Genomic DNA, 24,041 nt, shown 5'->3' on the forward strand with positions numbered 1-24,041 from the left:
TAGTAGACCGATGGCTGCTTCTGTCATGCAAGGACACACCCGGTAAACACAAAACGTTATTCAATTTCCATATCTCTGTCTTCAGATATATCTGCCTCGTAATCTCACTGCACGTGGACTAAAAGCTACACTTTTAATTTCTGGAATTTACTTTAAGAGAAATTCTCATTTGATATTCTTATAGACCGATACTGGATTAATAATTGTGACGCCTTGACGAGTACCCGGAGTTTGTAGTTGTTGTTTTTTTTATTTTTGTAATTGCGTATTTTACATATAACCCTCAAAGCATTCATACTGTATACACATATGCAGTACTTATATAACTAGATACATTGTCAGATTTAAACTGTAATTCCCTTTCAAAGGCATTTAAGGTCTAATCTTGTTTAGGTATAGTATATCATGTTTATTTGAAAGTAAATTAATTTGACATAAATACTGTTTATTAAATCATACGTTATTTGAATTTTACCAACTGCCTGCTGTTAATTTTGTAAGACCTTATTTCTTCAAAAACTATCCTTTGATTCTGAGCTTCTCTTCTTTAAAATCGTATTAATTAATATGAAATCCCCTAGCATGAAAGGAAAGAGTAACTTTTTTAGGATTGTTTCGTTAAAAAAAACAAGTACCGAGCTTAATAGGTCATTAAAAACTCATTTTAAAATTGTTATTCGGACAGAATGGGTTATAAGTTACGAGGTAAGAGTCATTAAATATCAAAGCAGTTAGATACCCGTACGAAATAATTTGTAATGATACACTGAAGTTAATTTATTTTATCATCATATATTACAATGCATTTTATTATTATAATTTTATAAAATAATAAAACATACACTATTATTTCTCTGTTCTTCTGTATACAAAACTTCTGTCGCTCCAAGTCCTGAGGCGAAAGATGCTTGTCTTTCTCTGTGCTAGCCACGTCCCTGTTTAAAAGCACCAATAGAATAGAGCCCAGCACAAGGCAGGTATCCATTACCTGAGTCACGTGGGTCTCAGACAGGTAAATGCACAAAAAATAGTGAACGTTCAGCCATTACGAGGCTATGAGGGGGGTGCTGCCTGTTTTACATAGGTTCTCACGCAATCGCCAAAGCCACTAAATACCTGAAGCCAGTCAAACACACCTAGCTCTGGACACATAAGGTGTCTGTAGGTGTAGGGTTGTTTCCTCTGGTTCGTTTTGGGGGTGTTGTTTTTCTTCTTCAGTAGGGTTTTCTTTCTTTTAGGTGCGTTTTGTTTACTTTTTTTCTTTTGTTATTTTTTCCTGTGAACAACATGACGGCAACTTTTGATTATTTGGTGATTTTCTTTACTACGACGTCTGGTGCCAATGGGGATAAACTGGGATCTGATGAAAAGGAGTTAATTCATTTGGTGTGGCAAACTGTGGATCTGGCGAACAAGAAGGTATCTAGGAGTTTGTCCTCTTTTGCCATCCTTTTTTTTTCAGATGGTGTGCTTTTTACTATCCAGGTGAACCCGAACGACTGTTTTCAAGGGCGTTCTGTGAAGACGGTGCCTGTAAAAAGTGATTTCTTAAATTCCACTCAACTTTAGACCAGGAATCTACTATATACATTCATTTTGCAGTTATATTGCCAGAGTGAAATGAAAACATAAAACGCGACGATGAAAGCCATTTTAGTGCCTAATTGTCCTGTTTGAGTAACGTGATTTTTGTCTAGGGGTGAAAACGCGATGATATAGTTTTGTACATCATAGTATATGATTATTAATGTATCCATTCATATTTTAAATTTCTTCAGACGGGAAAAATTCACGAAATTCTCGTTAAACCCGAAAATTTGGAACTGACCGATGAATGTAAAGAAGAGAGTGGAATTGGAGAGGAGTCGGTTTCCACTGCACAGCCCTTAGAGCACGCCTTGAACCAGGTGAGCAGTTCCCCGAATTTCAGGCCCCTCGAAATTCAATTAATTAATTGTTTATTGTTTTAAACTATTGTGGGTGTAGTGGGTGGCCTTGTCGGGTCTCTTTTTTTTTTTAATCGGGAAGCTATATCACTTTCTTGCAAACTTAATTTAGAAATTATGTAACCCCATTTGTGTTGTATTGCCGATAATTTGTTTTGGGAATTGGAATATTTTTGGAATTTAGTTAAGAAAATGCTTATGTGATAGTTTTCGGAAGAGATGTCGGTAATAGAGGAGCATTCCACCAGCAGTGTTAGTATCTGCTATTTTTTAAAGCTCATACAGTCATGTGAAGGACAGGATTATAATCTTAATGCAAATATTTGGATTTGAATAATGTGGGAATAGGCGGCCATTATGTGCTGTAGTATAAAGTGCTTTTTACTGCGAGTCTTTGTCCGAGTAAACATACATCGACTTCTGAATTTAACTCTTGTAGTGTCTGTCGAGTTTTTGACACAACGTGGAATTCTTAGCCTGAAACTGAGCTGATAATTAAACTCGGATGAAACGGTGTCATCTCACCTTGGCCTGCAGTCATTGACATGTTACTGACTGAATGCTTAGGTGGCATAAAGTAACAATAGCGAAAATACTTTTACTTCCAGTGTATTACATTCGTTAATAGTTTAATGAAAGAAGCAAACAGAGCCTTATTTCTAAAGCGGTATTGCATGTTCTGTGTTATTTTGGTTTTACAGAGGTCATCTCCGGCAGTGCTCTTCAATTTCCTTATAAACGTTTTTTACAGGCAATGTTAGAGTACTAAAGAAAATAGTTTGGGGTTCTTCGGATATAATTTACAGGATTAAGGAAACGTTAACCCTTGCAATTTTTCAGCAGTTCTTTTTTTATGAACTGTCTTATTAAGAGATATTGAAATATTTGACCATGGATTGACATTTTTATTGCTTTTCCTTGGGAAACTTATGCCTACCAGAGCACATACTGTATATTTACATGCCCACAGTTAATGGAACTGAATGTTCCTTTTCTGTTCAGGTTAATCAGCATCTGTGTAATGAAGTAAATATTGGCGTGAAGACATTCTGTTTATGCACTGATGGCCAACTTCACATCAGACAAGTCATCCACCCAGAAGCATCCAATAAGGTAAAGGTCTCTCCAGCACACAGAAATGCTGGGTTTGGGAACATTGTAATAAAGGTATTTTTTTATTAATCTGACCATTGCACATGAGTCTAGAAAGATGCCCAAAATTCTTAATAACCTTTTATTTCTAAAGGCATTCAATGTCTCCATCTCTAAAGCTGGAAACATGCTTCAGTTTTACAGTCAAATACTGAAATGGAAAGAATTTGCCGGAAATCCTCAGAGGTGGGTGGAATAATTTAGTCTGAAGTACCGGATATTTCAGATGTCTCCACAGGAAAAAAATCACTTGGAGATAGACCAGTTAAGGTCAGCCAAGCCAGTCCTTATTAACGGACGTTGGAGAGCCTGTCCTAAAGAACTCCAGGGAGTGTTCAGCTTTCAAGAACTGAAAAATTGCTTCTTAAGTTGAAATAAGGGGGAACATCAGACTTTGCAGATCCAGAGTGGAATTAAATCAGGATATAGGGGTCAAAACAGCTACTCTTTTGAATAAGAATCTTCAATGACCAATAACTGCAGCTCTTCCAACAGGTTGTCTGCCTAATATGAACCTCAATCTCTATGAAAGTTGCAATGGTGCAGTTAAGAAATTTCATAATTTACTCTTTTTTTACAATGTTTTTTTAAAAAACATTCTGTAGGATCTCCTCTTCCAGTCCCAGTCCTTCTGCAGCTCAAATAATATGATGTTGTGAAGTTCAGAGCTTGTAATGGACAGATTTAAAAATCACCTTGCATAATTATTCATCCATTTAAGTCAATAGGGTTAAAATTCGGTAAACTGGGTTATCTTTAAGATTCTGAAAGTTCATGTACACTGTGGTTCAGAATGTAGCCTTTCAAATTCACCTGTCAACCTGTTAACTTGGCTCAAACTTCTTAAAGTGTATTTAAGCTACTCTTGAAGGGCATGTTTTATTAAGATAATAGTTAGCAACACAAGACAAGCTTTGCAGTTCTAATTGTAAAATGAGCCATCCAAACATATCTAAAACAAAACGTTCATTACCCTTTAGAAAAATGAATATCCTTAATACACTGATGTATAGAATCTATAAATGTAATGCGACTATTGATAGATTTTTAAAAAATAAATTGCAGATGCGAATATAACTTTTGTTTTGGTGCAAATAGCCATGAGTAAAACCTGTACATGTACCCAGTGAATGTATTTAAGTTTAATTTGTACTTTTAACTAAAATAATGTAAAAAATCTCTTTTATACAGAATATTTTGCTGCCTGAATATTTCTATTCCTTTTTTGACCTTCGGAAAGAATTCAAGAAAAAATTCCCCACCTCGCCGGATCTGAAGGATTTAAACATTCAAGTTATGGCTGACTGTATCCTTCCTTGCATCTGAACCTGAAATTCCAGGTGCAAAATGTTTGAAATGAAAATTAAACAATAGACATCTAATTTCATAACTTCTTTTTGCAGCTTGTATGTGCATGAATTGAAGGTACACCACTAATTGTAGGTCAGTTCCAGTTATTTATATTTGTGTAGAGCAAAAAAGCAGATATACTTTGTTTTTTATATATGTATACAATGTAAGGATGAAAAGTCCGTAGCTTTGCTTTGGCGTTTACGAGGTAAATAAAGACTCCTACTGCAAATTCTTTTTACATCATGGTGTATGATACATTACCTGATTTCATTTCCCCCAGCAATAAACCTTCTATAAACTGGATGATGTTTTTTCGATCTTAGACCCTTTTCTAATTTGTCATCCCTTAAGTACTGGTTTGAAGTGGGTTTGGAGGATGTAACCTGGGAGTCGGCTTTTGAAGCCCTGGGTTTTGAAATGCAAATTAAAAATACAATGCTAGTGGGTCACTGAATATCATGAAGAAAAGCCCATTCTGTTTAGACAACAAAACACACCTTCACACCCTTCACACTGTTATTGTAAGTTGAGTCACACCATAGACCAAAACACAGTCCCAATCGTAGTATGTTGTAAGACCCAGAGAGCTCTGTAGATGCATATACTGTAGGTAATGTAGCTGCATCCACATGCAAAGGAACAAGTAAAGGTGTATTCCATGCTGAAAAGAGAAGAAAAATGCAACTTTTCGGCTGTGGAGCCTTTTTCGGGTGTGATATCTAATGTAGCTGTATAATACAGTATATAGAAAGTTGTCTGTAAAACCCCACCAATTCTCTTACCTTGAGATAATGGAATTAATTAAGCGTCCAAAGACACATTACAAGTAACTAATTTAAATTTGTAAGAATGCTATTTTGTATTCTTTTGCTGTAACGGAACCATGTCATAAAAATGCCTTCCGCTTGTATGGATGCCCTCCGTTGTTCTCCAGGAATATTGAAAAGTTGTTCAGCCATCCTTGACGGGAAACTTTGCAGACTTAAATGCAGAAGCCGATTCGTCATCTTACAGCCACACAGCTCACAGAGTTCAGACCATGGCCAACGTTGTCCTGGCATTAATATCGGATCCGAAAAGTAAGTGATTATTTCTACTGTTGTTTGGTTGTGCAGAAATACCCTCGAGGTCCTTGAAATCCGTTTTACTCAATGGAAGTAAGGCAGGATTTTTTCATGGCTTCACCGTGTCTTCCACAGATCACAAATTCTCAGACCCAGAAAGAGTAAATCAGAAATTTGAAACCGGCACGTGGTAAGCAAAAATCCTTTTTTTTTTTTTTTTTTTTTGTTCTTTGCACAGCTGTAATGGACTGGGGGGGAAAAAGACAAATATCAGATGTCTGTTGGGCAAAGTGGAGAGTGTCTGCAAAGTGACAGTGTCTCGTTAAGTAGGAGCTCCAGTTTTGGAGTTAACCAGCGTGCGGTCTGAACATTTGACCCCTGCAGCAGCAAGATGGAGAGGGTGGATGACAACACGGTGATCCGAGCCCGTGGTCTGCCCTGGCAGTCGTCCGACCAGGACATCGCCCGCTTCTTCCGGGGCCTCAACATTGCCAAGTCAGTCCTGCCGGCACGCCGTCCTGCGGCGATCCCGCCACCCCGGGCCCTGCGGCCCCACCAAGGGCCCCGGTCCTGAGCGCTGTTGTGTGCTTTCTCTGCCTCTGCCAGGGGGGGAGCCGCGCTCTGTCTGAACGCCCAAGGCAGGAGGAACGGGGAGGCCCTGGTGCGGTTCGTGAACGAGGAGCACCGCGATCTGGCCCTGCAGCGACACAAGCACCACATGGGGAGCCGATACATTGAGGTCCGTCTGCGCGTGCCGGTTGGGGCGTCGCTGTGCGGTTTGGAGCTTGCGGCATTTTCACAGGATTTGCCGTGATTTTCACCTGCACTTTCTCGTCATTAAATTAATTTCGCATTTTTGCTGGAATTTTTAGAATGGTTGTACCAATAACATCTTGCGTAAAGCTTTGGTCACAGTCACTAGATGCGCGATTCAGAATCTCTTAAGGAAACGTGGACTTTTCCCACATGAAAGTGACCACAAAAGTCCTTAGGATTTGTATGTTTTGTTTTACTCTGTTTTAATGCAAGGCCATGGCTGCACCTTCTAGCAAATGCGTCTTTTTATTTTTTCAGGTTTATAAAGCAACAGGTGAAGATTTCCTTAAAATCGCTGGAGGTAAAAGAAATCTTTAAAAAATTGCACTTTTCCTTTGATTGGGGTACTTTTAGTGTGCGTTGTGTAAGACAAGTGCTCAAGTGAAGTTGGCAGGTGCAGTGTTTGTGAACTGAGTAGTTTAATTAAACCAGCTCTGGAAGTTACAATCTAGAACCGAAAAAAAAACGGATTCCGCATGTCTCTGATTGCGCACTCCTGCTGCCTTGTCCGTGGCTGCTTATACAGGATGATTTTGGGACTGCAGTTCCCCTTTAATCTCAGACTGGTTACTAAATCTTGGTAACGAAATAAATTCATTGGCGGTTTCGAAAGATTGTGAACTGGATGAAGGTACCGTAAGTTGTGGCACACCCCTGTTCTCGCCACGGGCAAGAGTGAGAGTTTGCACGAATTGCAATATGATGCAGCCCTTCCTGCTCGCTAGTCCCTGTAATGATTAATGTAATGTGCAGCAAAAATGCTCCAACGTGATCTGCATGCAGACTTAACAAATAAGTAGTATTTGTTGACAAAACAGTCTTGAAGTTGAGAGCAATAATTTATTTTGATTTAAAGCGATGTATTCACAAGCCTGCCTGTTTACAATGTCGTAGGGCCACTTCAGTTTTGTTGCCTTGTCAGAGTACGGCTCTGCACATACCAGCGAATTTAGATTCTGTGTAAATCAGGGATTTTTAATTAGAGGTTATTGTGTACGTTTTACTTTCCCTGTGGTTTGAAATGCACTCATCGATTCTTTCTAACCCCAAAATTTAAAAATACCATTGCATTTCCCCTTTTATGTAACAATGTTTTAATATAATGATGTTTAACAATATTAAAAGACATTTAGATATGCTGTAGATATTTTCCCCCCCTCAATGCTCAAAACAAAATCTGTTTTCCGCTGATTAAAGAATTTCCGTGCAAAGGGCGGGGTTGGTAAGTGAGTTGGAGCGGATTTCGTCTTCTCCTAAGAGCTCGGAAGTTTTAAGGACTTGCCTTGCGCTAGCGTTCACACTGCTGCGGTTCCACAAAGTCACCTCTTCCTGTCTTCGTCAGGGACCTCCAACGAAGTGGCCCAGTTTCTGTCCAGAGAGAGCCAAATCATCATTCGCATGCGCGGCCTGCCATTCACCGCCACAGCCGAGGACGTCCTGCTGTTCTTTGGGCCGAACTGCCCAGTCACCGGGGGGAAAGAAGGGATACTTTTTGTCAAATACCCTGATGGCCGGCCCACGGGGGATGCTTTTGTGCTTTTTGCCTGTGAGGAATACGCTCTGAACGCTCTGAGGAAACACAAGGACATTCTGGGGAAACGTTACATCGAGCTCTTCAAGAGCACAGCTGCTGAGGTGCAGCAGGTGAGCCACCTGATTTTTTTGTTTCTTGATGTTGCCCAGCAGAATTAGTTTATTGTTCAGTCTTGGGAAATTTCTGTCCAGGTCTTCCTTCTTTTTTTCCACCCATTGAACCCATTAAGCCGGGAGCTCATCTCTGTGAGGAATGTAACAAGGTGTGGAAGAATGAAATAATGGTTAAAGGGTGTTGAGAAATCAAGCTCGGCTCAGGGAGTGCACCTAACAAGCCTGTTTTGTGATAAATGGAGACAAAATGAGTTAATAGAAATAAGACGAAGTGACATTTAGTAAATGGCTTTCAAACTGGTGCAATCATATATCATTACAATCATATCCTACTAGATCATCTTGAATCACCTTATTTGTCAAACCAGGTGCAATTTATTGCTGTTAATCTACCCTAATAATTCTGAACACTTCTTCCAATTCAGAATGGTGGGGGCCATTAATTTTATATACAAAATTGTCCCCCTCTCCATAAGTGTCCCCCATCCTAGAGCCTGTTCTGTTTTTAATCTGTTTATTCCAATTAGGCAGTCATATTGGCAAACAGGGTGTCCACTTTAATTTTCGTACTGATGACATTCAGCTTTATATCTCTATCTCGCCTGATCGTTTGTGTGACATCTTGATTATGACAAACCGTGTGAGCGAAGTTGGGCCTTGGTTGAGTTCAAATTTTCCTCTGTTTAATATGACAGAAACTGAAGTGATGTGCAGAAATCTCAGGGAAGATGCTTGTTAAATTCTTATTAAGTTCTTTACAACTTGGAAACGGCCCCCTCGGGTTTTCCTCTGCTGTGAGAAATCTGGAGGTCTTTTGATGCACGAATAGAAACCGCCTGCAAAGTCTCCTACTTTTCCCTCAGAAACATTGCCCGCATTCGGTCTTTTCTTGACTATACTGCTCTAGAAAACCCTGGTTCCTGCCTTCACCACATCTTGATGGGATTATTGCGATAGCCTTTGCAGTGGTCTCCCTGCCTGCTCCCTGAACAAACTCCAAAACCCGTCTGCAGGACTTCCACACCCGTGAACACGCCACCCCGATTTTGACATGCCTTTGTGAGCTCCCCATTACCCTCTGCATTCAGTTAAAAATTTTAAAGCCCTACTCTCCTAATCCCTGCAGTACTTCCCATTGTTAATTAGCCACTATGTACCAGTCAGGGCTTTGCTCTGCTGAGGCTCCTCTTTTAGTGGGTCTTTTCAGCATCCTTCTTCCACAGTTCCAGAACTGTCTTCCCAACACTCTGGGGAATGCAAACTCTTTCACAGTTTTTAAATCTAGATTTGGGACATATCTGTTTCGTTAGGCTTTTAATTAGCATCTGACTTTCCTCCTTTTTGTCATGCTTTTTCTTTTTCTCTTTTTTGTTTGTTTAATGTTATTTTTATTTTATTTTTTCCCCTCTTTTTGGCTCTTTGACGCGCCCCAAGCAGTGTTGGTGTACATGGGCATGAAATAAAAAAATCCTATAGTCAACAGCTTGCATTTAGTGGCCACAACATAGAGATATTGCAGGTCCTAAATGCTGGCTTTGACTTCAACTTGAACTTGAACCTTTTCCTTTAAAGACCAGGCCATAAAGTGACTTGACCATCTTGATAACATGTGTAAACATTTCCACAATCAACAGTAGTAAAAGATTACTCTTCACTTCAGGCTTGTGATAAATTGACTTGAACGACCCATTTTACATAGCGATTGCTTCCTAATCTCCAGGTTTAAGGAAGCTTTGGAAAGGTATCACTTCATGTTTGCCTTTGACAAAACTCCAAACTGTAGGTAGTGACAAATTCTGTTAACTTGATTTTAAGAAATCCTATTGGAATTGATTTTTCTCAGTTAAAGGTCTCTGGAAGTGTTTGCCTTTTTTCTGTAGGGCTTTAAACATTTTCTGCCACAAGGAATTGAATCTGAAATTTGTGGCAATTGCTAATTCGTTTTGCTTTATAAGATGTACCCGAAAACCATATTATTTTGGGTATCTCGTGGGTTCTTCTGCCAGAGGGTTGTGATTTATAACTGGTATGTGATACAATCTCTACATTTTAAGAACTTGGGTATATTGCAGATGAATACAGTGCTAATCATGGTACTGGATAGTGTCTTTTCACCCAAAAATCTAATTGCAGAACTGTGCACGTCTTTACAGATTTGAGATGGTTAAACATGATGTCCCCCCCCCATAGTGCACTGCAGAGCATTGTTAGGAATAAAGAATGCAACTCCTTCACAAACCTGTACTCAATTCAGCCACAAATAATTAAGCATCTAGATCGTTTTTTTAAAAATACGCGTACAGTAGGATAGTTTTGCTATTCAAAATAAAAGCTGTGAATTGGAATAACGAGCCAAGGCGGTGAGTTTTCAGTTTGGTTAAATGGACCTCTTGATGCGGAACTCCGTTTCCAGAAGACAAAAATAACAAAAGTGGGGAAACGAGAATACAAGGAAAGGGGCTCCTAGGGAGCCAGCAGTGTTTCCCTGCTTCTCTGTCTGAGTAGCTGGCTCGCAATGCCGGTTTTCAAAACGCACATCTGTTGTTGTGTTTCCAGGTGTTGAACAGGTACACATCTGCGCCCCTCATTCCCATAGCCCCCGCCCCCATCATTCCAGTCCTACCTCAGCCTCCGTTCGTCCCGCCCCCTGGCCTGCGGGACTGCGTGCGCCTCAGGGGGCTCCCTTACATTGCCAGCATCGAAGACATCCTGGAGTTCCTGGGCGAGTTCACCGCCGACATCAGGCCCCACGGCATCCACATGGTTTTAAACCAGCAGGTACGGATAGCCCTCCCCGTCCAGACCGCCCGCTCGACTTCGGGCTCTGACGGTCTGCAACCTCTGCAGTTTTAGTGCATTCCACATTACCAGTGTCCTGTGGTTCTCTGTAATGTGCAACCAGTGCAGCATCCCTTGTTCAGTTCATTAGAAGGTGACGGTTATTTCGGGGTTTTCCCTCATGGTCAACTGCGTTGAAAGAATGGGAGAGAATGGGTCTTGAATGCTCCTGTAATGCAAAATGTACTGCAAGGTCTTTTCTCCATCAAGTATGGTGTTGAGAATTTGACGGCTGATGAAAGCAAATATCAAAAAGTTAATGCATACTTCACATAGTTTGCTCCAGGTTACGTGAAACAGGTTACCACTATTCAAGTTAGTCCGCTTAATGCAGAGAGGGAAATTTCTCAGCTAGAGTGTTACAAGAGGGTGGTACCTAGAATGATTGACTGGTTCCTTTAAAATACATGTTTTCATGATGGTGGGCAGTACAGTGTGCAAGATGTTGACATTTTCTTAATCTAACATAATATTTTACTTGGTTTCTTCAAACACCATTTCCAAAAGGCAAGACAAATCTCGCCCTGAAGAGAATAAATGAGATGATCTTGGCAAGACTGTTAATAATCTTTATAATATGTGTCTAGCTAAAGGTTCCTAATTTTAATGTGTAAAAGTAAAACCACTTTTTTATGTAATATGACACAATATAGTCTCAATTATTGATGTATTATTATTTCTGTATTCCAGAACAGTTGTTTAGCTTATGTAATGACTGAAACTGCCCAAATTAAGACTTGAAAGATTTCTGCATTTGCTTACCTGAGTGAAATGTCATGTAAGCGTTGCAGAGGACCGAAAGAAAAAAGGAAAGCTAGGCTGTTCAAGGGTATGATTCTGAATTGGCACACATACAAAGGCACTGGTGTTGTTCCAAAATCGGGTGAAAGGCCCATGTGTTCAAAGCAACGAGATGGTCTTCCAATCAGCAGCTGGTCCTCCTGTTTAAAAACAGAGCTGAACCTGGAAGACTTTTTAAGAAATTAAAATCCAAGCATGTTTGAAATGATGATGAGTCGTGTGGTGGAGGGGAGGAGCGAATTAATCCCAGTTGCGTTTCTGATGTCCTCTCGAAGGGCCGGCCGTCTGGAGACTCCTTCATACAGATGAAGTCGCCGGAGAGGGCTTTCCTGGCAGCACAGAAGTGTCATAAGAAAACCATGAAGGACCGCTATGTGGAAGTGTTTCAGTGTTCTGCGGAGGAGATGAATATTGTATTAATGGGGGGCACGTTGAATCGGAATGGCCTGTCCCCGCCGCCATGTAAGTTACGACGTAAGTTTTGCTTGGGTCTTGGCGCTTCTCTACGCTAAGTGCTGGTAGGTGCTGGAGCTCTTTTTGAAACCTTTGTTTTTCTGGGTTCTTTGTGATTTCAGAATTGACTGATGAAACATCTTGTCATCAAAGATCAGTAGTTACCTAGGGCACTTCTTGTGTTTCCTTTGGTTGTGGAAAACTGAAGTTACTCTGTTGTTGCTTTCATTTAACGCAGAATAAGTGCCAGTATGATAACATGGTAGAAGTAATACAGAGGTACAGGTTTCATTACTTCTAAAAATCTTTTTTTTGTGTGTGGAATTACACATTTGAAAGCACGCTACACATCCTGTACCTGATGTATGTGTTTATTTAAAAAAAATCTATAGAATAATTCATGTAGTTCATAATGGAACGTTTGAAAGCACGATTTGAGTAACTTTTTTGGTTTTAGGTGTACTCTCATTCAATTCCTTTAGTGATTAGGCACTGGACTGCTCACCTTTTAAATTACCATTGTAAATCACAAGTCCCTTTTATTGTAAATGAAGAGTTTATGCATGGATAGAAGGCAACAGGAATTGGGGCAAAATATCCATTAAAAAAAAAAGTAAAAAAATCCTGTGATATTTAATCTGGACTTGCAGTGCTAGATCTGCTCTGTTACCCCTGTAGCTGGAAAAGGTGTGCAGACCTGTGCCCAGTCCTTTGTAGCTGAATCCTGGTGACATTGGTCTGGAAATTGTGGCCCGTATGGGGATTACTGGCCAGCAGTGGTGAAGGTTAGGCTGTGCGGCAGAGTCCTGGGGTGGGGAGTGAAGAATTTGTGTGCCTGTCTCTCCTCTTGGGGTTCCTCTTTCACACGCAGAGTCTAGAAGACTCTGACACAGTTTCTAATATAGAGATGGCTGATTAGAAGGAAAAGCCTAGTTTCATCTTGGAAATAGATTGCGCAACGAAAACTCATTTTGACATTTGTGGAACCTCACATGGCAGCGTCTTAAATTATGCTGGCGTCGCACTACGTGACTTTTTCCTAGGATTTTCAGTGGTAGCCTTCATTTACATAATTGTGAGAAAATCGCAGCGAGTCGCAGTGCGCCCTTTACCTTCAGTTGTGTAGTGGGACATCCCCAGCGACTTGGTCATAACGCTCTTAACGGCCCCTACGTCTCTCTGCAACTCGCTACGACAAAATCGAATGGGTTTGACTTTCTCATAGCGAGTCGCAAGTCGTAGGGTGGGGCAGTGAGCCAGATGTGTACTTGTGAGATAATGTGCCCATCATGTTACACAAATTTGTTTACAATATTTATTTTAAACTGTTTTATTTTTTTAATTTTCTTTATATTTATAAAGAAGAATTATAGTATTTGAAGATGTTTATTTGTGGAAAGCCATGCCTGTGTTACATATTTCGAGATGTTTGTTTTCTCTCGTGCGGTGGTCCTCCTCTTACTCTGGGTGTGCTCCACGTTGATTGGCTGCCAAAATGAGGCGACCTCGTGGTACTTTCGCGGCGCAATACGAGATTTGGAACCGTGATGAAAGGTCGTGAGGGAGTCACGGAATTAGTCACCCCCTGCAATTCCTAGTCGTATGTGACGCATCTAGGATTGAAAAGGCAGCGAGATTCAACAACTGCAGTCGGTCAAGTTGACGTGCTCTCCGACTAGAAGTCGTGTCGAGTCATGTAGTGCGACGCCGGCTTCTGGTATCTTCTATATTTGTTTTACTTCTAAGCTGCCCTTTCAGAATCCCGTGCGATTCATTACTTTCAGTTGGCAGAGTAGGTTTCGTCGTGGTCTTTTGGAGGGTTTGCTGCCTTTTGTCCTCCAAGACATTTTAAGCGTCCTGTGCCCTTTGTAATTTGAAGTTAAAGTGTGCGTCCAGGCTGCGCTCTCAGCGGGAGAACCTGTCTGATTCATGTGCGGCCCAGGCAGGGGTGAGGGCGGTGCTGGGGTTTTTCGGGTTTGGTGCTGCCGTTGTTAGGTCGCGCGGGATGGCCGTGTGAAGAGAGGACGGGGACTGCGGTGTTGGTTCTCCTAGCTCAGGCGTGCGGTCCTCATCGATGCTGCTCTCGTCTTCCCCAGGCCTGTCTCCTCCTGCCTACGCTTTTCCTGCCCCGCCCCCGGCAGTCATCCCCGCGGAAGCCGCCACCCTCTATCAGCCGCAGGTGGTCCTCAGTCCCCGAGCCCTGCAGCCCTCCACTCCTTTCTACCCCCCCAGCACTCAGCTCTTCCTGAACTACACCGCCTACTACCCCAGGTAGGTACCCGAGCAGAGCCCCCGGGCACGTCTGCCAAACTACAAACGCCTTGGAATTTGAATTGAACTCCCCCACCCCAGGGAAACTTCACACAAAGACCCCCCCCCCCCCCCACTAAGAATGATGATGACAGCGCTTGCTGCTTTGAAAAACAAAGTATGAAAAGAAGAAATTAGAATAGGCTTCTGCTAATGTCGCAACATTTAGAAGAGACTCAACTTCAGACAGGGCAGCTTTCTGTTTAAGGTTGTAGCTGTAAAACGTTTCGCTCCGTTTATATGACGAGTGTGCCGTCCTAAAGAATTCCTGTAGAGGGGCGCCTTGTTTCAAATCCCCTTCTTTGGGGGGGGAAGGGAGAGGGGGAAAAAGGGGGTGCTAGTTCCTGGAAGTTGAAGGACCCTGTCTGATTTGGCCTAGATGACTGCTGACAGAATCATTTGAGAACCTCTCAGATTAAAATCTTGTGAGACGACAAACACTGCATTAAATATCACACAAATATTTCAAATATGTCCCACGCAATTAATTTCTAACAACTGAGATTTATATTGAGAAGTCGGCTAATGAGCCATATTTGGTTATACAGTCTGTATTATATTCAGAAATAAAAGCTCAATATTTTGGATTTTTCCTTTTTCATAACTTTTATGTACCATGTAAAAAGCATAACAATGGACAAACACGATACAGCTCTTTACCGGTGTCAGGCTGGCCTGCACTGTCCAACTTGTTTGACTTGTTCTGTAACTCCTATCCTTTCTGAGGTAATTCAGGGTTGTCAGGTGTTACTAGTAAAACCGCAGAGGTAACACCCAAGATATTATCTTGCAGGAACAACAGACAACAGGTTGGTTTAGGTAGTTAAAGAAGAGAGCTAGGCATTACGAAATCACTCCACCCCCACTGAGAGGAAGAAACAATCCCTTTTAAAAACCTTTAGTGAAAACTGCTTGCATTTAAAAAATGTCTTGGGTGTGAAGCTCACAGGTGGAGCACCATAGTAATGACTGTTAAATGGAAATGATTTATTCAGTTTCATAGCCTGGCTTCTAGTCTTAAACACATTACATTACATTTTTACATTTCCAGAAGTGATTGTTTATGGTTGTGCATGGTCAAAACTGAAAAGCTGTTCCTTAAATATTCTGTGTTTTCTCTTGCACACCCTCTCAAAATGTTTAGTGGAAAAACAGCAGACATCTTTTATTATAAGAGTTTTTTTTTCTTTGTCTCTTCACTTGGACTGGGACACGTTTTAAGTCAATTACATGTAATTCTAGTTGAGGTTGTTTTTCCAGAGGTGGACGCTTATCACTGGAATTAACATGTTGAAATGCTTGTCCTTTTGAACAAAGTTAAATTACGTTATTGTTGTATCTGGTTCAGTTTTGTCCAAAACTCATGGCGTAATAAAGTTCGGGAGCTTTGAAAGGCCACTGGGAGAGAGGGTAGTTAATGACTGAGCTGCAGCAGTGTCTAGGCTGGGCTGTGTGACTTCTTGTGCTTTGTTTGGTGAAGGTCAGCTTCACCTACTAGCAGACCTAGCTGACTGAGAAGTAAATGAGCAATTCTCATTTGGGTTTCAAAAGATAAATGTAGCATAGCAAAATGTGTGAGAGGTGAATAAATTGAGTGAAAGTTTTAAACCACGACTTAAACTCTCCTTTCAAGCTACATAGAGAAGTGTTTTTTGGTTTGAACTCTGACATGATGTATTTTAATGTAAAGTAAATCGGACGTTATTTTCTAGTGAATTGTTATTTAATGATTACATTTTATCTGATTTGTATACTTGAATTAGTTCAGATGAGTTGTGTTTGAAAAGGCGTTTTTATTTTCTTGGAATTAATGGCAAAATTTCTTATTGATTGTGTGACGCTTGGCACAGAGTAAGTGTAGTAGGTTCTTATGAAACAAAATCCAGAACAAGGAGGTGAAATGAGGGGAAAAATAAATTGCTTGTGTGTGTGTCTTTGCACGAGGCCGTCTATTGTAAATGTGACAGTTGACAGCACAGGCTTTAAATCGGGTTGCCCAGGTTACCGAGTGATGTTGCTTTCTCTTGCCCCCTTGGTTTCAGCCCCCCTGGGTCTCCCACAAGCCTCAACTTCTTCCCCCCCCCAGCCGCGGGGCCTGCAGTGGCAGCTCAGCCTGGGGCCATGGTGAGGATGCAGGGCCTCGCCTACAACACCGGTGTCAAGGAGATCCTCAACTTCTTCCAGGGTTATCAGGTTTGTCTCGATTTTGTTTTTCACGCAATGCTGTTGGAATGAAAAACCAGTTGGAAATGCATGGCCTAAGCAGTCCACTGAAATGGAAGTAAAAGTCTGAGCCGAAAGATGGGATTTTCAGTGTTGTGCCTGACTGTGGCTGTATGGGATACTCCAGTCAGCTTAGTCCCAGCCTGCCATGCAGATGTTGATGCCGTAGTGTCATATTCCCTCCTGAAAAAGTCCAACAAGGCTGGAGGGAAAATGTATGGGACCTTGGGCATTGAGTTATTGGACATTGTCCTCCATTAGTGGTCTTTTTGTTTTGAGTGGCACACCCGAAAGCAGCTGTCCCGTGGGTGTGGTCAGCTGACGCAGGCAGACGGAAACATGCTGTGGATTGGTTTTGAGTGAAAGAGGACACCCAGATCCTGTTTTATGTCTTATGCAGGCATTGCTGAATGCAAACAAAAAGCCAGCAGACCACTGCATCTGAAAAGAGAAATGTAGACCATGCTTAGTGTGGCTTTAAAATGACCTTAACTAACACTGTCTCCTAATTTAATTGGGGTTTTCAGTAATGTGTGGTAAACCAGATTGGACAATGTTTCGGTTCTGGCAAGCCTCCAATATGGTTTGATGCATTATAATACGGTATTTGTTGTTAATTATTATCTCGGAAGTGGTAGATTTATACAGTTGTTTTTTCTTCCCGTTGATTGCTCTGAATTCTAGTATATTAAGTCACATTGAGCTCTGTCTGCCTGAAGTGTTATTTACATTAAGTGGCTGATTTGCAGTAAAGCTAACCATAATACTTCATTTTTGGATTTGAACAAATCTATAGACCTTCCCTATATTTTGTTACTTTTTTTGTGTTTTAGGACATCATATGTTTTCTACATTGTGTTTCAGGAAGTCTCTTACTTGCAAGAAACGCAGTGTTCAAAACTTATATATACTAAGGTTCTTTAATTATCAAAGTTTTTCTGAGATTGGTCACTCAAACACATGGCAAAAAAATACAGTATGTGCATAATTGCACATTAACACTGACAAGCAGTATAGACTTTTGACTTCTTGCACAGTCTTAAAACTGAAGTCCCATTCTTGTCACAAGTGGTGGTTTGTCCATAGCCCTGAATTCATTAAAGTTAAATGAAAGGAAAAATGCTGAATTGCAACATGACTTATGGACTGAAACAACAGCCAAGTTTTGGTTCTCATTATCACAATTGTGTGGGCAACAGATCATGAGCAAGTGCACAATAAATTCTTACCTACTTACTGTGGATGCATTGCATTTTCTTGGGTGACTTTAAAGATTGTGTATAGCACTGTAAAAAAAAATAAAAATGCTTCAACGTTATTTCTGTTTCTGTGAAGGCCCTGTCTGCTCTGTACATTTTTCAGCTGATGATTATACAGTATTTTCAGCTCAAAGTTCTTGTCGCACTCCTCTTGACAGATTAACTCATTAACCCCAGTCCGACTCGGCCCTGAGCCACCACCAGCTAGGTGCTACTTGATATAATCACCCGTGCGAACTGAGCCACGCAGCGGGGGCTCGACTCGGGCGTGCCAGTGAGGGCCGTTGGGCTGGCTCGGTGGCACAAGGAACTGGCTCTGTGGTGGGCACAAAATAATTCATCCTCTGCTGACTTTACTAGCTTGTAAGATCACTTTATCGGCCCTATACAATTTCTTGGATTAGGAATTTTTCGCAGACCCCAGCTTTTCTCCATGGAGACACAGACACACAGACAGGGAGAGAAGCCTGGGGTCAGAGCGCAGAGTCAGGCATTGTACAGAGATCACAAAGTACATGTTCCTTTGTCTTTTAAAGACTAACAATGTAATGGTTATGTATTAAACCTGCTAGATCTCCAGAAACAGGGTAGGGGTTTCCTGGTCTGTGTACTGTGGCGTTCCCAAGAGTTAGTTGTAGACTGGGGCTATAATAGGTGACTGGGTTTGTTTTCCATGTACGACTAGAAAGGACGCAGGAAAGAGTGCATTTTTTGCTGTTCACCAGTGACTATAGTCACTGTCATAGTACTTTACATTAAATCTTTACCTGGTGCTGAATTCTAATCAATTATTTGGTTAGTGCATCCTGCGCTGTTCACATTATTTTCAAGGTGGGGAGGGAGGTGGGAGCCAAAGCAAATTATGCATTTACTGTAACCATAAAATAGCTTATAATTCCTTTCCAAGTGAACTGACATGCAAGCTGTGCTCTTGTGCAAATATACCAAAAGGTATATCATGATCTCAAAATGGGGGGGAAAAAGTCAATTTTTTTCTTGAGGCACATGTGCTCATTTTCATTTTTGTTAATGAAAAAATTGTTCTTTTTAAGATGCTAAATAAAGAAAACATGTACCATTAGGTGTGTGATGAACAAATGTACATTAAAATGCACAAGGCCATGACAGAACATTGGAAATTGTTCCCTTGTTCTTTTCCATTTACCTTTGTACTTTTCCAAATTATGAAATATAAAGAGTGATTTTAATGCTAATGGATGTTTCATCAACTCAGCCCTTCTTTGTTTACCCCAAAAAACATCTCCTTGATTACATTTTTGTTTCTTTCCACTTTGCCAGCTATTAGCTTGGGTGGAGCTCAGATTTTGCAAACTTTCCTGCATAGACATGAGCTTGCTTGTATTTTGCATGAAACCTTGTACTGCTGTGACTCTTCTGAAATTCAGTTTTAGTTAAAAAAGCACCTCTTACAAGCTGATATTTTGAAATTCAAATGAAATTATGTGGAATGCATTAAACTAACACATGCTTATAAGACCATGAAACATTATGATGGTACTTTTTTGCAAATCTATTTATCAGATAAATGAAATAGATAAAAATATTTGCGTAAATAAACATTTTCAATACTTAGATTCACAACTTAAATGCTGGGGAAAAGAAAGGTAGTTTTAATTATTGAGCAGATTGCCCTGAAGCACTTATTCCCTAGGGGTAGTCTATTCTAGCCTGGCAAACTCTCTTCCAGCGTCTTGTTTCTCAGTCTAGCTTGGGAAATGAGACCTCTGTATTTGGTAAATCGGATGTTGTGGATACTTGCAATTTGTGCAGTTCTGTCATGTGCCCAGAAGCTGATGCTTGTGTTCAAACTTACACCATAGTATGCTTCAGAAGATGGACTTGTACATTCACATGACCAAGCCAGGACACTACTCACACATCCGAAAGAGTGGGTCTGTATTTAAGGGACCCTGTCTGATACACATCTTTGGAAGAAATGGAAGGTAAGGTTTTGCTGTGGTCATGTCCCTGGGGTGAAGGGTATCTGTTTCACCATCCGCCTCCAGACTCCAGTGGTGTGGGTTAACTGTGGTTGAGGTGAAACCACTGGTGCCTCAGAAGAGCAAGTCTCCGAATTTTCTAATGGTGTTGATGTGCAGCTACAATTTGCTTACCACTTCCTGTTCAAGTTTGCTGTAGTTAATGTTGGGGAGAGGGAGGAAGAACATCACTTCACTTCTATTATCAAAAACCCATGATATGAGACCAGCGCAAGAAGAACTTTCCATCAGTACTCTGCTTCTTAATTTTGCCAACTTAAAATTAAATGGCTTGAAGCAAGTCGGAGTTCGTCCTTCTCGACAGACCACACACACAGCCGAGAAGAAAATCCGTTCCTTTTAACGAACAGCCATTAAACTGATTAAAGTGGGGTTTGATTTAACATCACCTGCAATTGTCCTTCGAAGAAATGGACGCGTCTGATTTTTCAGAGGCACAGCTCCCTTGAACAGAAGTGACTCTGGTTGCTGGATGGTGATGTCACTGGCTGCGCTCTTAGCGGTCATCTGTCAGGGTGATGGGTAGAGAACTTGTAAATCTCCTTCTGTGGTGTTGGGATACAGTCTCACCCAAGTACCCTTTCGAACCTACCGCTTCCTGATCGCTGCATCTCTCCCCTCTCTCACCTCTCTCTCTCTCTCCATGCAGATTCGTCCCGAGTCTGTGATGATCGCGAATAATTTGTATGGACAGCCCAGCACTGATGCCCTTGTGACATTCCCATCTCTACAGTCAGCCAAGCAAGCTGTGCAAGACAGGAACCACTGTCACCTTGGGAGCCACTTTGTGGATCTTCAGCTGCTGTAGAGAGAAGATGGGACAGCATTTGAAAATCCAGTTGTCTAAATAAGCTGGCATTCAGTTCCATTCCCACAATTGACAGGCAACTGGAATAAAAGGGAAGACTGTCCTTGGACATCCACAATAACCCCTAAAATTTTACCTGTAAGTTGGGGCATCCCCCATTCTCGCAGCTTTGTGATGTTTGTATATATGTTCAAATTTCTACAGATTTATGCCATATGAGCTTCATAGTAGCTTTGTTATGAATTGCACAGTGTGTTATTTTAAAAAAAGCATTAGAAGAAAGTGGCCTGCTATTAGTTGTTTTCGCAAATGCAAGGAATGTGTTTGTTTTTGTTATTATAAATCTTTTGGTTCCTCTTTTTTTTTGTTTTATACACACCTTACACAAGTGCTCAGGAGAGGATGGTCAGGGAATGTGGTTATGACAGATTTTCGCACGCTGTGAGCACCCAAGGGAGGAGATCGTGCATGCCACTGCTTACAGAACTCAAAAGCTGACAAACTGACTACTCCGGACGCACTGATCTGTTTCTAATGTTAAGTCTATACTTCACAACAAGCCGTTCTGAAGTGATTTCACGTCTTAAAATTATGTTGTGACCAGAAAAACTAGCTCTCAGGAAAAAAAAATTCCCTTCGTATATATACTTGTATCATCATGGACCTCACTCGCTACAATGTTAACTTTTTCCTTATTCAGAAATGTGCTTTAGCCAATTGTGTGCCAGCCAAATACATTGGACAATCTGATTGCTGAAAATGGTACACACTGGAATTGGTGCCACACTAGTACACACATTTTTTTTTTAAAGAAAATGATGCCACATAGATTGGTGTCTCCTGAATAGTTCAGCAGGCTGTCGTATAAATTTAACTGGATATCTTTTTCTAAAGATTTTATAGTATTCGAGTGCTTTACGCACATCTGATCTGTTTCGTGAACAATTTTATAAGGGAAAAATTGTATTGCATGAAGTTAAAACGTAGGATTGTTGTTTTAGAATGTTTTAAAATGTTTACATTGACTGTCCAGCCTTCGGAGTCCCTGCTTCCCTTCCCCCTCCAGAAAAAAACTCCACTGGCTACAAACTCTTATAATACACTGAATTTTTATAGCATGTTACTGATTCTACTTTTTGCAACACGAACGAGAGAGGTGCTAAATCTTTAAATTGAGGTGAAAAGACCAAATTTATTTTTTAGTGATCCTTTTATTCCTCACATTCCTTTTGAATGGACATGGAGGCTGTGGAATAGGGTGCAATATTGTTCAGAAATCGTACCCTGTGGTCTCTGGGCCAGACATCTGGACTTAATGCTCGAGTAGCTTTTGACTCTCTAAACAACACAGTGTGTTGCATGTATTACAGTCTTCATCTGTTCTATGCGATACTGTATGCATGTTAAAAGGCTGTTGCCATCCAGATATTCAGGGCTGGAAAGAGATGTATCTTTAGATAGTTTCTTTTGTACATTGAAATAGCCATATCTATGTGCATGACTAGCTTTTTATTATATATGTTAATGTTTTTTTAATGTATCACAAGTCACCAGTTAATGGAATGTATAGTGATGCTGCAGTCAGTGTATTTGATAGCGGCTCATTCATGTTGAAGTAGCAAGAACTGTTACTCCTAGAAATGTATATCTTTAAGCACTAATAATGCATAGAAGTTTATCACATGCAACTTGAGCCTCCCTACTGGGAGAAGTCTGCAGAGATTAGAAGCAAAAAAAGCAGCCAATATAAAGTAAACCTTTAACTGAAATTTGTACAAATGTATTTTTGAGATGTGTATTGGATTTATTGCTTGAATAAACTATTGTAAGTGCTCAGTCTGTGCATTCATGCAATAGTCTTACAGATTTTTTTTGCAGCTGAATTGATCATTTCGTTTCCCTCTATAATTATAATAAGACTTTGCATTATACAGGAATTAATTATGAACTTCATCAAAACCAAAATCTTGTTTTGTGAACTTGAAATGTCCCTCTCCTTTGTGCTTGTTTTTTTTGGTGGAAAAGAGTTGTGTATACTGCATTTTCTTATTCTGCTATTGATATATTTAAAAGAGGCAAATGTTAATATAAAAACGCTCTTAAATTCAGGTCATGAAGTACAGATCACCCCTTTTCCTGAGGGGGGTGGGCCTGTGTCTTGGAAGAACCAGTTGAATACCAGCTGTTCAGATCTCTGAACGTGGGGAGACCAACATCCATCTTTATATTTTGAATTTAATAATCAAGCAAGTGGCTACTTGCCCTGGTAGCCCATAGCAAAGAAAGCACCTTATGGGGTTAAGAATAGAATGTTGATGTACTGTATTTGAGTTTCTCATTTCCCTGGAAGCACATTACTTCATTACATTACATACTCACATTACAATAGAAGTGACCTACTGTACTTCATCCACCACTGAAGGGCATCCCTCACCTGGGTGAGGCGCAGCAGGTCAGTATCCCCACTCCACAGTAGAGCAGGGAGGGGGGGGGGGTCAGGAGGGAGGCCAGATTGCATAAACCCAGAGTGGTATCGAGTCAGGACACCAGGGTTAAAACCACCTCTCTTTAGTCATGGCACCTTTATTGGCCCATGTAGTCCGGACCTTAGCATCTGATTGGACAGCTGGCAGCTCCAGGGACAGCAGCGAGACCTTGGTCATCAGACGGGAGTGCTGAGTTGGAAATTGAGGTCCAGAATGAAGAGTACCAGCTATTGGTCCACAAATACAACTTGCTGAAGGAGTTTACTGTAGAGGACTCCCATCCCAGCACAGACAGGAGAACTGGGCCTTCGATTTGCCTTCTGTCAGGTGAGATCAGGGTACAAGGCAGTATACATTTGCATAAGTTTTACCAAAAAGACGGTCCGTTTTATCATTTTCTCGTTTGAGGTTAAAATACAATGTGTTGCAGAAAACATTCCATGTGTGCCTACAAGTCTATTTTTGCTCATTAATGGAACTATAGTAAATAGGTGTGTGTTAAACCAAACTGTTGGTTGTGACTGTTGAATCGCAGGATCACCTACCTCAAGTGGATGTTTGCTCTCCTGAAATGCATTAGTGCTCTGATAACACCCATGTTTGATCTCTGCCAGTGGTAATGCCAAGATAACATTCAGCTGATTGAAGAGCACTTGGAAGGCTAAACTACTGCTCCTTGAGCACTTGCAATTTCCACATAATACATGTCAGAAGCTTTAGAGCATTCATTTTAATGCTATTTTTCAAGAGAGAAAATGGTAAGAAATAGTCTGAACTTGTCCCAGTTCCTTTGGCAAACTAATAGCAAGCTCACTACAGGTGAGGCCCTCAAACTGGGGTTCCAGGTTCTTCTACTGGTTTTTG

The 24,041-nt window shown here is 40.9% G+C and overlaps 1 protein-coding gene across 2 annotated transcripts; it reads left to right on the top strand.

Annotated features, from left to right (window-relative positions):
• Positions 1 to 1,058: 1,058 nt before the first annotated feature.
• esrp1 (epithelial splicing regulatory protein 1) lies at positions 1,059 to 20,621 on the top strand. Of its 2 annotated transcripts, none has more exons than XM_006635990.3 (16): positions 1,059 to 1,419; positions 1,779 to 1,907; positions 2,949 to 3,059; positions 4,290 to 4,404; positions 5,432 to 5,530; positions 5,651 to 5,705; positions 5,900 to 6,010; positions 6,122 to 6,254; positions 6,590 to 6,632; positions 7,674 to 7,975; positions 10,535 to 10,756; positions 11,893 to 12,091; positions 14,167 to 14,341; positions 16,423 to 16,573; positions 19,704 to 19,826; positions 20,533 to 20,621. In XM_006635990.3, exons 1-15 carry the CDS (start codon positions 1,288 to 1,290, stop codon positions 19,785 to 19,787), a joined length of 2,061 nt encoding a protein of 686 aa, XP_006636053.1. In that variant the 5' UTR covers positions 1,059 to 1,287; the 3' UTR covers positions 19,788 to 19,826; positions 20,533 to 20,621. The 2 variants fall into 2 exon arrangements, with proteins under 2 accessions (XP_006636053.1, XP_006636054.1); XM_006635991.3 differs by having other exon boundaries at positions 11,893 to 12,079.
• Positions 20,622 to 24,041: the final 3,420 nt, after the last annotated feature.

Source organism: Lepisosteus oculatus, chromosome 10 (genome assembly GCF_040954835.1).
Source record: "Lepisosteus oculatus isolate fLepOcu1 chromosome 10, fLepOcu1.hap2, whole genome shotgun sequence".
Taxonomy (NCBI): Eukaryota; Metazoa; Chordata; class Actinopteri; order Semionotiformes; family Lepisosteidae; genus Lepisosteus; species Lepisosteus oculatus.

Bases quoted from the DNA above. Each gene is read 5' to 3' on its own strand.
- esrp1 (XM_006635990.3), top strand. From the start codon at position 1,288: ATGACGGCAACTTTTGATTATTTGGTGATTTTCTTTACTACGACGTCT. The intron at 12,092-14,166 runs GTAAGTTTTGCT...CGTCTTCCCCAG, and splicing joins GCCGCCATGTAAGTTACGAC to GCCTGTCTCCTCCTGCCTAC. The intron at 14,342-16,422 runs GTAGGTACCCGA...CCTTGGTTTCAG, and splicing joins TACACCGCCTACTACCCCAG to CCCCCCTGGGTCTCCCACAA.